Source organism: Myxocyprinus asiaticus, chromosome 25 (genome assembly GCF_019703515.2).
Source record: "Myxocyprinus asiaticus isolate MX2 ecotype Aquarium Trade chromosome 25, UBuf_Myxa_2, whole genome shotgun sequence".
Classification (NCBI taxonomy): Eukaryota; Metazoa; Chordata; class Actinopteri; order Cypriniformes; family Catostomidae; genus Myxocyprinus; species Myxocyprinus asiaticus.
The window spans coordinates 34,833,299-34,847,964 of NC_059368.1; the positions used below are offsets into that span (position 1 = coordinate 34,833,299).

Sequence of the window (14,666 nt, forward strand, 5' to 3'; positions counted from 1 at the left end):
GGAATGCCCCATTATTGGGGCACATTGTCACAAAAGGTCAACATGTGTTGTTTTTTCTTTTCTTTTTTTTTTTTTTTTCTTTTTTTGCAAAAGCAGTTTGTGCCTCCAGAAAATGCTTTGAATATGTTTTTGAACCCTATTAGTGATTTATAAGGACTCAGTCATGAGTGAAATGACACATTATAAACAATTATAATGAGAGATGGATGATTATGAGTGCTGCGTTCTGATTTGCTGTCTTTGATATTGTTTATAAACTCATGATGGTTCACTGGTAGCCGCTCATGCAGTTAAATTTGTCATCTTTCTTCATTCACAGCACCCCTTCCCCCATCACAACTTGTTCATTTCTGTCACCAGTTGCCATAGTGAAGCAGAACAAGGATTTGTGTGTGTATATGTGTATATCTGTAAGTGTGTGCACTTGTTTGAAAGGTTTTCCACCCCAAATCACAGCACAGGTGTGTATGTCAGGCTGAATAGAGAGCAGAGAGAGAAGAGGCTGTCTCTGGGTTCTTTGTGATATTTTTACTTTGGTGCTGAGGTTCTTTTTGTCAAAGCTCAGTGGAGGCTGTCAGATGCTTTACTGCCTCATGCTGGTTTTGATCAGCCCTGAAACAGCACAGACACATCTCTGGGAAAAGTCAACAGTGTTGTTCACATTCTCTCTCTAATTCTGAACACGCAACATGTCTTACGCACATACTTTTTGTGAAGGTTGTGCAAATTACAGCTTTGATTTGTCAATCCCTGAAAAGGTCCAATTTTGGGACTGCAGGCAATTAGACAGTTTTCTACTGTGAAGTGTGCAGTGAAGTACTTTCAGTGAATGGTCAAATTTGGCTTGTTGGCAGACTATAATATAAACATTTTCAAGTGCAATTGTTTTGTAAGAATTAAAATTTCTTCACAAAAATGAAGAAACCCATTTCTTTTCGTTATCATTGTTTTAGAGAACAGCATCATCAGATTCTAAGTGTGGACTTTATTTGGTTCCACTTTTATGCACAGGGATGAAAGCATGTAATGGATGTTTATTTCCATCTCCTTGTTAATCTTGATATTCATCAGTATTTATTTTGGAGAGTAACAATTTATAAAGCATTAGTATTGTGTAGACATAGCAAGATCTTAAAATTAGTTTTAGTTACTTTTAACTTTTGCCTAAATAAATAAATAATTAGAAAGTGATAAATGGCATAATCTAAACCCTGCTTCTTAAACAGAGTATTGGCAGATGGGTTTTTATAAAGTGACTTACTGTACAGTGCATTCATGGTATACATTTTACCAGTATGTATATTTGCTGGGAATCGAACCCATAATCTTGGTGTTGGTAGCACTATGCTCTATAAATTAAGCTACAAGAACTAAGCAAGTCTGTAAACAGTGTTGGGGAAGCTACTTTGAGACTGTAGCATCCTAAACTACAAGTTACTCACAAGCTACTTAAATAGTTAAACTACATTCAAGCATTTCTGATTGCAGAATTCAATAATATCACCTGTGATAGACTATACTTAATTAAGATGACAATCCCTTACTAAATTTAACCATACACTTAAAAAAATTATTCCTTGCTTCAACAAATATTGCTCATTAAAATAAACAGATTTTACTGAAAACATAATGCTGTCAACTTTCCTTAATTATATGCTATATGTGTGACACAAGATATTGAGATTATGCTGTACTCATAATAATAAAGAAACGTTGCTAATTATTTTGAGTGAAGTGACAATAAGCTGAAGTTTAGTAAACCCAGCCTAATTTTTTAAGATTCCTTGGGAAACCACATGATGCAGAATTTGATCGGATTTTAAGCAAGCATATTTGGGGCTGGCTGCCATTTTGGATGAGGAGAGCTCGTGGTGGACAACACAAAGTTTTTGGCAAAACGTTCAAAGGTAAATTACTTTAAACAGTGTGAAATCAGTACAGTTTTCTTTTTTTCTTTTTTCTTTTACTTTTTTGTTATCAGTTTTCTGTGTATTCAAGTTTCTATTTGCTTAAAGAAGTTATGTTAACTTACGTTATGTTTAGTTTGCAAATCTACAATATATTAAACGTTTGTCTGCATGAGGCTAATTAGATGTGTACATTTTCACAGTCTATCAAACACAAAGGAGCCCATGCATTTATTCACCAGGCAGATACTTTTCATCTTTAACTGCTACTCAGGGCCTTCAGCTCCTCACTCGCATCGCAGAAACTCAGCAAACATGTACTTCCAGTAAGTTAATTGCATTTCTACAACAATTTAAAATGTTTAATGTAATCTTCAAATTGTACATCTTGAAATCAGCTAACATTTTCTGAGTGTTGGTTTATATTCAGTTTCATCAATTGCATCTACAGTTTTAATGCTAAATGTTAGCATGCTTTATGAACCGTCCGAGCGTTCAGGTTATGCTTTTAAATTGTGCCTCAGTTAGTGTTTGAGACGACATGAATAAATACATATATCAATATCATGTGAAGCATAAATTTCAGTCTCTGTAATGAGTTTCACTGTTGTTCACAGGTTGTCCATGACAATAATTCATATTCTGTATGTGGTGCTTACACCATACTTTTCTCATGGGAAAATACTATGCTTTCTCATTGTCGGGCAGTGGTGAAGAATTCTCACGGATTTTTCACCAGAGAGACAGTTAATCTTCAACTGCTGCTCAGGCGTCACTCACGCTGCAGAAACTAAGCAGGCAACAGGTAACTCCAACAAGTAAATCGCTTTTCTACATGTTTCAATGCAAATGTCTCATTGAACCCCTTCGTCTTAAAGGGAAACCAGCTTACATTAGCTGAGTGTTGGTTTATCTTCACTTTTCAGCTTAATCAAATGATTTTAGTAGTTCACCCAAAAATGATATTGTGGCAGCGGGGGCGTGGTCAAGTCCGTCCGGAGAGAGAGAAAGCGGTAAGGGCGCTTGCCCTTAGAGCAAAACTCCACACTCTGGGGCAACTAACACAGGAGAATTTGCTCCAAGCTCAAGAACGACAGAGCCGACTGTATGATGGGAACTCGGCTGCGGGAATTTGCACCAGGAGATAAGTACTCGTATTACTTCCAACATCGAGCTCCAAATTACTCGCCAAGTGGCAAGGACCCTTTGAGGTCACACGATGAGTGGTGGATCTCGATTATGAGGTAAAGCGAACTGATAGGGGGGCGCATGTCAAATATATCACCTCAAATTGTGGAGGGAGGTGGTCCCTGTGACGTTGGCTATGGTAGTCCCAGAGAGGGCGGAGCTCGGGCCAGAGGTGAATACAAAAGACAATCATTTCCCCCCGTTCACTTGCGGAGACCACCTCTCACCGTATCAACTCGCAGATGTTGCCGAGTTGCAAAAGGAGTTTGTGGACGTTTTCCCCTCTACCGGGTCGTACGAACCTCATACAGCACCACATCGAGACAGAGCCGAGGGTGGTGGTACGTAGCCATCCCTACCGATTGCCCGAGCACAAAAAGAAAATTGTCTGGGAAGAATTGGATGCAATGCTTTATATGGGGGTAATAGAGGAATCCCACAGTGACTAGCCCAGCCCAGTTGTTCTAGTTCCTAAGAGCGACGGGTCTGTACGGTTCTGTGTGGATTATAGAAAAGTCAATGCGGTGTCTAAATTTGACGCATACCCAATGCCTCGCGTTGTTGAGTTGCTCGATCGGTTGGGCAATGCTTGATTTTATTCGACACTGTATTTGACAAAGGGTTATTGGCAGATCCCCTTGATACCAATTTCCCATGAAAAAACAGCCTTCTCCATGCCATTTGGATTACACCAATTTGTGACGCTTCCGTTCGGTTTGTTTGGAGCCCCGGCTACATTTCAGCGTCTCATGGACCGAATCCTCAGACCGCATTCGGCTTTTGCCATCATCATTTACATCAATGATTGGCAGCGGCACATGCAGCATCTGAGGGCGGTTCTGAGATCGCTGAGATGAGCGGGACTCACAGCAAACCCCAAGAAGTGTGCGATTGGGCGGGTGGAGATACGGTATCTGGGGTTCCACTTGGGCCACAGGCAAGTGCGTCCCCAAATTGACAAGACTACGGTGATTGCGACCTGTCCGAGGCCCAAGACCAAAAAGGGGGCGAGACAGTTCCTGGGGCTGGCTGGCTATTATAGGATATTTGTGCCTAATTATTCAAATGTCACCAGCCCGCTGACTGATCTCACTAAAAATGGAGCTCCAGACCCGGTCCAGTGGACGGAGCAGTGTCAACCAGTGTTCATGCAGGTTAAAGCCGCACTTTGCGGCGGGCCGCTTTTACATTCACCCAATTTCTCTCTCCCTTTTGTCTTGCAGACGGATGCTTCAGACAGAGGGCTTGGGGCAGTACTTTTGCAGATGGTGGAGGGGGAGGAGTGCCCGGTGCTGTACATTAGCCGCAAGCTCTCGCTGAGGGAGATTAAGTACAGCACCGTAGAGAAGGAGTGTCTCGCCATCAAGTGGGCGGTCCTCACTCTCCAGTACTACATGTTGGGGCGGGCCTTCACCCTCTGCTCGGATCACGCTCCACTCCAATGGCTCCACCGCATGAAGGATACCAATGCGTGGATCACCCGTTGGTATCTGGCTCTTCAGCCATTTAAGTTCAAGGTGGTCCAGACACCGGGAGCGCAGATGACTGTCGCCAACTTCCTTTCCAGAAATGGGGGGTGGGAGTGGTAGACAGGCCGTATGTCTCCCCAGCCTGAGTCAGGCGGTGGGGATATGTGGCAGCAGGGGCGTGGTCAAGCGTCCGTCCGGAGAGAAAGCAGTAAGGGCACTTGCACCTGAACTAGTTTACAGGTGCATCTCAATAAATTAGAATGTCGTGGAAAAGTTCATTTATTTCAGTAATTCAACTCAAATTGTGAAACTCGTGTATTAAATAAAATTCAGTGCACACAGACTGAAGTAGTTTAAGTCTTTGGTTCTTTTAATTGTGATGATTTTGGCTCACATTATAACAAAAACCCACCAATTCACTATCTAGTAAGTGACAGTTCAGAATTCAGATGAGGGCTCCCTCTGGTGGACGGGAGACCGCTCAGATGTTACAGGTTGAATAGCTGTGTGCTTCAAATGAAAATTCTCTCATCGTTTACTCACCCTCATGCCATCCCAGATGTGTATGACTTTCTTTCTTCTGCTGAACACACAAATATTTTTTTAAAATATCTCAGCTCTGTAGGTCCATATAATGCAAGTGAATGGTGACCAGAACTTTGAAAGTACAAAAGCACATAAAGGTAGCATTAAAGATATGAATACGACTCCAGTGGTTTAATCCATGTCTTCATAAGTGAAATTATAGGTGTGGGTGAGAAACAGATCAATATTTAAGTCATTTTTAATATGTATTTTCCTCCCTGCCCAGTAGGTGGTGAAATGCACAAAGAATGTGAATCCCCAAAAACAAGAGAAGACAAATATGAAAGTGAAAGTGGAGATTGATAGTAAAAAAAGTACTTAAATATTGATCTGTTTCTCAACCACACTTATCATATCACTTCTGAAGACATGGATTCAACCACTGGAGTCTTATGGATTACTTTATGCCACCTTAATGTGCTTTTTGACCACCATTCACTTGCATTGAATGTATCAACAGAGCTGAGATATTCTTCTAAAAATCTTTGTTTGTGTTCAACAGAAGAAAGTCATACACATCTGGAATGGCATGGTGGTGAGTAAATGAGATAATTTTTATTTTTGGGTGAACTATCCTTTTAAGCATCACTTTTCTTTTTACTCTGTAATTATTGATTTTGAGGATAGTTAATTGTGCAAATAAATACAATGGAAACTGTTAATATACATTTTGACAAAGATTATTTCTATGCATTTAGGAAGAGGAGCTTTACCAAGCACAGAAAGGAGCAAATGTCATCAATGCTTTGGAGCAAGAAGAGTGAAAGTTGCCTTTCATCCCACTGGATGTATTGATTGTCCTTGAAAATGAGCTGGGGACATTTGTCAAAACTTGGGTCAGTGCACTGACTTTTTGGGCTACTTCATGCCCTTCACATCAGCTATCCAAAGAAGCTGACACTTTTTCTTTCTATTTTGAGGTCATACAGTAAATGGTGTTGCATCTTGATGATGGCAATGTCCAAGTTGAAAAGATCTTTTGAATGAATAGTTTCATTTATAAATACAAACTGTTTCTGGTGTTTTTGTTACAGTATTAGTTCAGAGAGTTTTCTCCTACCTGCATATATTTCTGTAGTGTGCAGTCTGTTAAAATTTATTTTAAATTGTTTATTTAGATTTACTGAAATTCTTTAAGTCATTGCATAGCCCACTTGTTTTTATGTTTTTTTGTTTATCGTCATGATTTTGTTACTATGTTTGTATTTGAGAAGTATTTTGGTTCTAGTAGAGCATGAATATCTAAGTTAGATTGTAAATTTGTAAACAACAATAAAAAGGTTTGACATTCACCAGTTGTCTTTTATTTCTTCAGGTCATTTTATTTTAAAGTTAATTGAAAGTAAATGAACAGAACCTAGAATTTGAAGCTGCTAATAGCACTTACAATTGAGCTAAATTAGCTTTAAATGCATTGTTGGGTAAACAAAGACTCTTAGGGTTAAATGTAGTAACTGGCATGGCACAGTATTTTAAGTAAACATTTTTGAATGGAAGCTCATTAATTTGGCCATAGCCAGCTACGGCTTTTTAGGTGACATTGCTTAAAATTCCTAGTGGAGTTTGCTTAAAAAGTGGGATGCAAAAATGATGCACAATATTTTTAAGCAAATCCAGCACATTATTTTTTTAAGTGTAGATTTACAACATTAACCAGAGTTTAACCATGGTGTTTCTAATAAAACCATAGTAACCACAAAATTAGCCATGGCTACTTCAGTCGTGGTTACTACAATATTAACAGGTTTTGAAATTAACTTTTCGGCTCACCGGCTACTGTGGCTAGGAATTTCCAGCATTTTCACTAGCCAAAATCCCCCACATTACAAAAAGCACTAAACTTAACTGGATACTGTAACTGCATTTGTTTGGACTTTTTATTTGAGCAAGAATGATAGTTTAGCAGGACACAGGCCTTTTACATCATCTTACATCATCATTAAGAATTATGATGTGTATTTGTCTCATCTTTACCCCATCAGTGGTGTTGATAATGTAGGGGCTGCCTATCCATTTGAGAGTTTTGACTTTCTCAAGAGATTTATACTAGAATGTTCTCAGTAGAATTCAGATGGGTCACAGAAGTTTTGTGCTCTCCGCCAGCCACCGCGATATTGAGTAAAGTCTGACTAAATCACGCAAGTTTTCGTTCTGCGCTGTCTGAGCTCTGGCGATCTTATCTCTGGAGCACGCGGATGTGCTCTGCAGCGGTCACACAAAAGCACGCTTCATATGCCCAGCACAGATGTGCTTGAAAGTAATGATAGGCATAAATACCATTGAATTTGCTTTGGCAGCGAGGCTCCAAGTCACCCGAATTGCATAGAAATTTCAGTGTAGGAAAAACCCTGAAAACGTCACCTGCTATAGTGACTAGTAAGAGTGATGGAGTTACCCGCCACTGCCTATTTTTACCTGCATTTGGTGGGTTGGTGGTTGTTAATTTCAAACCCTGAATATTAACCCTCATGGACATGTCAGTCTACCACAACACACACATTATGGCCAAGTGGCCCAGGCCCACACTGGCCCACTTGTGGCTGCGCCCATGCAACCAATCGCATATGCTTCCCTTGTCTCTTTGTAAACCCCAGTATTTAATTTCTTCCTTGCTACACAAAACATATTTTGATGCAAATCCAAACTGAATAATAACACCTTCCGCAGACCCTAAACATAACCATTACTGTAAAAAGCCTACGGAAGGAAATGAAACATTTAGGTTGCCTTTCAATTCAGTTCACTTCGACATTGCTATGGGGATGATGGCATTTCTATCGCAGCCTCAGGTGAGTGGTCCATGGAGGAAGTCGCCACTCCTTCCCCCGCCGAGGGTGAGGAGCGTGCACACGCCACCGATAAGGACCTTCTTTGCTTCCTCGCAAAGGTGTTCAGAGAGCTCGGTCTAGAGTGGTCCCCTCCTGAAAAACCAGAGAAATCTTGCTTGGATGAATGGTTCTTGCAGACCGGCCACCGTCAGCAGACGGCCCAAAGACACGCTCCATTCTTTCTGGAAGTTCATAAAGAGCTCACAAAAACCTGGTGTGCACCCTACTCTTCACACACACAGGTCGGAGGGATGGCCGTTCTCACCTCAAAGGAGAAGGGTTACTTGAAGCTTCCCCCTGTGGAAGAGATGGTTGCAGCCCAACTCTGCCCGAACTCTGTGATGGGATGGAAATCTCACCCCACACATCCCTCCAAACCGTGTCGACTGACGTCCGCACTGTCTGGAATGGCGTACACAGCAGTGGGTCAGCATGGCAGTGCTCCAGGTTTTCCAAGCCAAACTCCTCAAAAATATGGATGAGCAGGGCCCCGATAAAGAAGCGTTTAAGGAGCTTCACACCGCGACAGACTTGGCGCTGCATGCTACAGAACAAAGGCTACTGCACAAGCCATCAGGAAGGTGATGGGCAATTTGGTAGTACTGGATCACCACATATGGCTCACGCTCACAGAAATGTGTGAAGCAGAAAAGGCCACCCTCCTCGACACTCCAGTGCCACCTGAGAGCCTCTTCAGCAATGCCGCAGAGGGCTTCTTTGAGCGATTCATGGCTGCTCAGAAGCAGGCTATGAGGCTTTTTTTGCAGAAAACAAATAGCGCTGCCTCTCACTCAACCCACTCACACTCTACCTCCAGTCAGCGGCCGTCAAAGAATACCACTTTCGCTGCCCAAGCACCACTAAAAGCTGCCGCAGAGCCAGCAGTAAAGCCATGTAAGCTGTGGCCCAAGTGAAGGCACCCGCCATTCCAGCGCGAGCCACATGGCTAAACAAAAAAAGCCCCAGGACAGCAGAAGCATTGAGGAGCCCAGAGCCTGCCATTCTTCTCAGCCCGAAACCAAAAAAGGCTCTAGTCGAGACACAAAGTGTTTCTTCCCTCCTCCCCACCATAGTTCGTCAGGATTGGGATTTTGTTCTAAATGCTGCTTATGTGTGTACTGCTCAAATAAAGAATGTTCTTGCAAAAAAGAAAAAAGCACCCATTGTAAAAACACAGGATGTTCACATATTCTCAATAAAGGGCATTTTCCTCTTCATATTCCTCACACACACACTATGATCACACTATGATGGCGAGCCCTCACAGGCATATCAAATTGGGTGTTGAACACTATAGAGCACGGTTACACGATTCAGTATGTACGCCGACCACCTTGCTTCAACACGTTCTGCAATCTGTGGACCCACCTCAAGATGTGCCGGTATTGTGTGCAGAAATTCACAATCTCCTCACAAAAAAACACGATAGAGACTGTTCCGAGCTGTGACCCGCACACTGGTGTTTACAGCCACTATTTTCTTGATCCAAAGAAGGGGGGCTGGCTTCGACCAATTCTAGATCTAAGATGCTTGAATTGTACGCTTGCAAAGCGCCCATTGACGATGTTAACTCAGATCTTATTGCACATCCGTCCAGGGGACTAGTTTGTGTCAGCAGACCTGAAGGACGCGTACTTTCATGTACCAATCGTGCCACATCACAGGTGGTTTTTGTGATTCGCGTTCGAGGGAACTGTATATCAATTTAAAGTTCTTCCTTTCGGTCTGTCTCTGGCTCCCCGCACGTTCACGAAATGTATCGATGTGGCACTCACCCCATTGAAAATGTGCGGTGTGCATGAATTGATTTACCTTGACGATTGGCTTTTACTAGCCCAATCAGAGACTCTGCTGAGCGAACACACAGACTTGTTGCTTTGCCATCTGAAAAGCCTGGGCCTGAATGTCAACTGGGCGAAAAGTACACTTTCCCCCAGCCAACAAATCTCCTTTTTAGGGGTTCAGCTAAACTCTGTGAGCATGTGTACGCACCTCATGAGCAAGTGAGCAGTGGAAATACCACTGAGGAGGGACCTCCTTTCTCAGGCCCAAGGCACGATTTGGCATCCCCAGCCAGAGCTGTGGAACCTTCACATGAACGGAGCACTTCAAACCTGCTAGAATTGACTTGTGTTAAACACAATTTTACAGGCTAGAGGCCTGTCCACAAGATGTCTCTATGTACTAAAATGGCAGGTGTTTGCAAACTAGTGTTCATCACATAGCGAAGACCCAGTCAATTACTCCATAGCTGAAATCCTTACATTCCTTCAAGAGTGGTTAGATGCTGGTCTTACCCCATCAGTGCTTAAGTTCTAAGTAGTGACTATCTCTGCGTTTCATGCCCCGGAGGTGGGTTCCTCTATAGGCAGACATGATCTGATCATAAAATTCCTCAGTGGAGCGAGGCAGTTGAACCCCCCCTCGTCCAGCTATGGTGCCGACTTGGGACCTAAATTTAGTGCTGAAAGCACTCACAAGCTCCCCGCTGGAACCACTGGAAACTGTTGAGTTGCATATCCTTTAATTAAAGATCACACTTCTGTTAGCCCTGGCCTCATTTAAATAGGTGGGTGACTTGCAGGCGCTGCTAACTGACAGCTCACGTCTGGAGTTCGGACCTGAACTTCAAAAGCCATGATTAAACCAAGAAAAGGCTACGTGCCTAAGGTTTTATCAACGTCCCTCAGGGCTTAGGTGGTCCGTTTGCAAGCCTTCTATCCCCCACCATTTAATTCAGATGAGAAATGGTCTATGCATTTGTTATGCCCTGTGCGGGCATTATACACATACGTTGAAAGTTTTTGGCTGTTGGATTAGCTCTTTATTTGCTATGGAGGTCGCACAAAAGGCAAGTCCATCTCCAAACAAAGGCTCTCACACTGGATTGTAGATGCGATCGCCCTCACATATGAATCGCAAGGTGTAAACTGCCATATCGGGGTCAAAGCCCATTCAGCTAGAGGCATGGCATCCTCATGGGCATGGACAAATGGCATATCCCTGCCATATGTTTGGCAGCAGGATGGTCCTCACATAATACGTTTGCAAGGTTTTACAACCTGAATGTGACTTCCATTTCTGTTCAAGTGTTTTTTATATCCAATAAGTTAAGCCAGGAACCCTCTGTTATGGGTAGGCTGTCACTTGTAATTATCACAGTTTCTAATATGTAAGCTGTGGTTATAAGGCCCCCTCTAAAAAGTCACAAGCCACTCCTTATAAGCATAAAATCTACTTTCCAACCGTGGTTGAGAAAGGGTTAAAATTAAACTAAGTAATATCTTTATAAGATCCCCAAATTATATTTATACCCATCTGGTATTCCCACGTGGGCTAGTTATTCATATATACACATACAGTATATACATATATGTACGTATATATACTGTATTTATACACATAAAGCATCCAAATGCATGCCAAGGGGGCAGAGCTCAAACGCCATTGCCAATCAGAAAGATTGGCAGTATTGTACAAGGGTTTCAACTAGGTTGTCGAGGACAGTATTTCCCCATAGCAATGTTTCCTTCATCTCAGGTAAGTGAGTGTAACTGGAGATGTTTTGAAAGCAGGTTTGTGATATTTTCCCAATTTTAACCCCTAACCCAAACTCCATACCTAAACCTAACCATGAAGCTGAACGCCTTACCATGATTTTAATTGAAACATACATTTTGTGTACCATGGAAAAAGGAAATATTAGGGTTTAGAAGGAGACGAGGATGTGATTGGTTTGTCTAAAAGTCAATACGATGTCATACGATTTCGCCATTTCGTACAAATTAGTACTAATTGTCATAAAACTATGTTGCATATAACATGCTTCATGTCCACAAAACCATATCATGATAGAGATCACAGTGTTGCCAATACAGTAACATTGAATAATTTGGTTATGTGGCTATTTGTGCTCTTAACTGACCTTTTTCTCCACTTCTTCATCATCAGATCCCTGTGATGACAGGAGCTTTCATGGACTCGTCGCCTCATGATGACTACAGCGCAGATCACTCTCTCTTCAACTCCTCTGCTAGTGTCCATGCCGCTGCTCTGGCAGCTCACAACCAACAGGAGGAGCAGCAGCCCATGTCCCGGGATGCCATCTGGCTGTGGATCGCCATCACCGCCACCATCGGAAATATCATAGTGGTGGGCGTGGTCTATGCCTTCACGTTCTGACCTCTTGAACAGACTAACTGAGATTTAGAGACATTCTGCTTTGAGTCCCCCAAGTATAGGGCCCCCTGGGCCCACATAAGATTAACAAAGTGTGCTGTCTTTCAAGAAAACAAATGTATAAGGTGTTAGATGTTTATTTATTTTTTTTACGCAGAATGGTAACTAGAAGCTCCTGAAATTATTTTTGATTCTTTGCAATTTTCACATAAAAAAAAAAAACAACTTTTAATTAGATTGTTTAATGATAGACAGTGTAATGAGAGAAAAAATCAGAAATACTGATTTAATTTTTGCTGAGTGACCAATACTACCAGACTTTTGCCAAATATTTTGTAAATGGTTTTGCTTTTAGTATGTAATGACAGATGCTGTAATTAAGCTTTAACCCTCCTATTATCTTTGGGGTCAGTTTGACCCCATTCAATGTTTAACATCTCTAAATACATGATTGACATGATTATTTATTTATTTTTTTATTTTATTTTTTTGTTGCTTCTTATTTAATGACTTTTAATTTAATTTAATGGGGACAACTGGGTAAAAATAAAATTAACATGATAATATGTTTTCAATGTCCTGTACACATTTTGTAGTGTCAGTGTTCTTTGGGGTCAATTTGACCCCAGGCTGTTTTAGCTGTATAAAACCTATAAGAAATATCAAAATTTTACATACATTTGTTTTGCTTGTTTTGGATGATATTGAGGTCACTATAACATGCAATTTTACAATCTTCAAAAAACTTCCCTCTGCTTTAGGGCCCTAACCTTACATAACTGTAGTATTGCGAGAACCACTGATAGTTCACATGACATGGAGGAGGGAAAAACATAATTCCCACGAGAACTTTGATATTTCCCGCACTGTGGGGGAGGGGAAAACATAATTCTCGTGAGGACATTGATAGTTCACCCAACATAGGGGAGGAGAAAACATATAAAAGCTTGCACAGCAGCCTTCTAAACCATTTTTCTTGGTGCTCTCTGGGTTCTCTCTTTATGCTCTCTCTCAATTGAAAATGACCTCTAAGCAAAGGTTTTATGTCAATGAGGTTTTGTCACAGTTCCTTGACAGTGAAAGTGACATTGAGGAGAATATGTCTGAGACAGAGGATAATGTTTAGGAGGACCCTGATTATTAGGCATCCTCCTCTGATGAGAATGAAACTCTTAGTGTTGACCCTCCTGCTGTCTCTCAACCACCAGCAGACACATTACATTCCAAAAAATGGAAAGTTATTATGGTCCCTCTCCCCACTTGAATGACAGGGTAGACTTAGTGCTGCTAATGTCATCAGAATGGTTCCAGGCCCCACCAGATACACTGTCAGCCATGTCCAAGACATAAAATCAGCATTTGAGCTCTTTGTAACACCAATCGAAAAGCATATACTTGAGATGACAAACTTAGAGGGGAGGCACGGGTATGGGGACAGTTGGAAAGACTTGGATGTGACCCAGTTGCAAGCCTACACTGGGTTGCTCATTTTTGTAGGAGTGTACAGGTCAAAAGGAGAAGCAACAGCAAGCCTTTGGAATGCTGACACTGGAAGGGCAATATTTCCAGCCACCATGTCTCTAAAGACATTCCATGTTTTCTCCCGTGTCATACGCTCAAGATGGACTCAAGATGGCGCCGAGTATGGCTGCTGCGTTGTTTCAAGAATTTCACACACCATTGCACTTGTGTATATGGCTGTGTGACAATAAAGTGATTTGATTTGATTTGATTGATACGCTTTGATGATAGAGAAACAAGGCAGGGTCAATGAGAGCATGACACTCGCAGCAATACGGGATGTTTGGGACAAGTGGGTCCAGCGATTACCTTTCTTTACAATCCAGGCCCCCACGTAACTGGGATGAATGTCTGGTTGCATTTAGTAGGCGCTGTCCCTTCAGACAATACATACCAAGCAAACTGGCCAAATACAGTATAAAAATATGGGCAGCATGTGATACACACTCCAGCTATGCCTGGAATATGCAGGTGTAGACTGGTAAATCCCCTGGGGAAGTACCTGAAAAAAATCAGGGCATGAGGGTGCTACTAGACATGGCTGAAGGACTGAATGGTCATAATTGTGATAATTTTTTCACATCATACGCCCTGGGTGAGGAACTGCTGAAAAGGAAGGTTACCATGTTGGGGACAGTGAAAAAAATAATAAGCCAGAGCTTCCCTTTGAGCTTCTTGCGATGAAGAACAGGAAGGTAACATCTTCAATGTTTGCCTTCACTGGCAGAGCCACTGTCATCTCCTATTGCCCCAAGAAAGGGAAAAATATCCTGCTGATGAGCATCATGCACAAAGATGCTGTCCTGAGCAACAGAGAAGACAGAAAACCATGAATGGTCTTGGACTACAATGAGACAAATGGAAGGATTGATAATCTGGACAAGGTCACAGCCACCTACAGCTGCCGACGCATGACTGCCCATTGGCCCCTTGTCATTTTCTTCAACATCATTGATGTGAGTGCCTTTGTATTATGGAGCGAAATAAAC

At 41.9% G+C, this 14,666-nt stretch overlaps 1 protein-coding gene and 1 long non-coding RNA gene across 2 annotated transcripts in view; both read left to right on the forward strand.

Annotated features, from left to right (window-relative positions):
- LOC127416265 (uncharacterized protein C14orf132-like) overlaps positions 1–12,725 on the forward strand; it is a 53,710-nt gene extending 40,985 nt beyond the window's left edge. The window contains exon 2 of the mRNA XM_051655516.1: positions 11,929–12,725. Coding sequence (XP_051511476.1) covers positions 11,929–12,159 — 231 coding nt within the window. The 3' untranslated portion in view covers positions 12,160–12,725. The remainder of the gene's footprint in view (positions 1–11,928) is intronic.
- On the forward strand, positions 2,136–4,520 carry LOC127416270 (uncharacterized). Its single transcript, XR_007893083.1, has 3 exons — positions 2,136–2,233; positions 2,616–2,712; positions 4,319–4,520. It is a non-coding gene; the product is annotated as an uncharacterized LOC127416270 (long non-coding RNA).
- Positions 12,726–14,666: the final 1,941 nt, after the last annotated feature.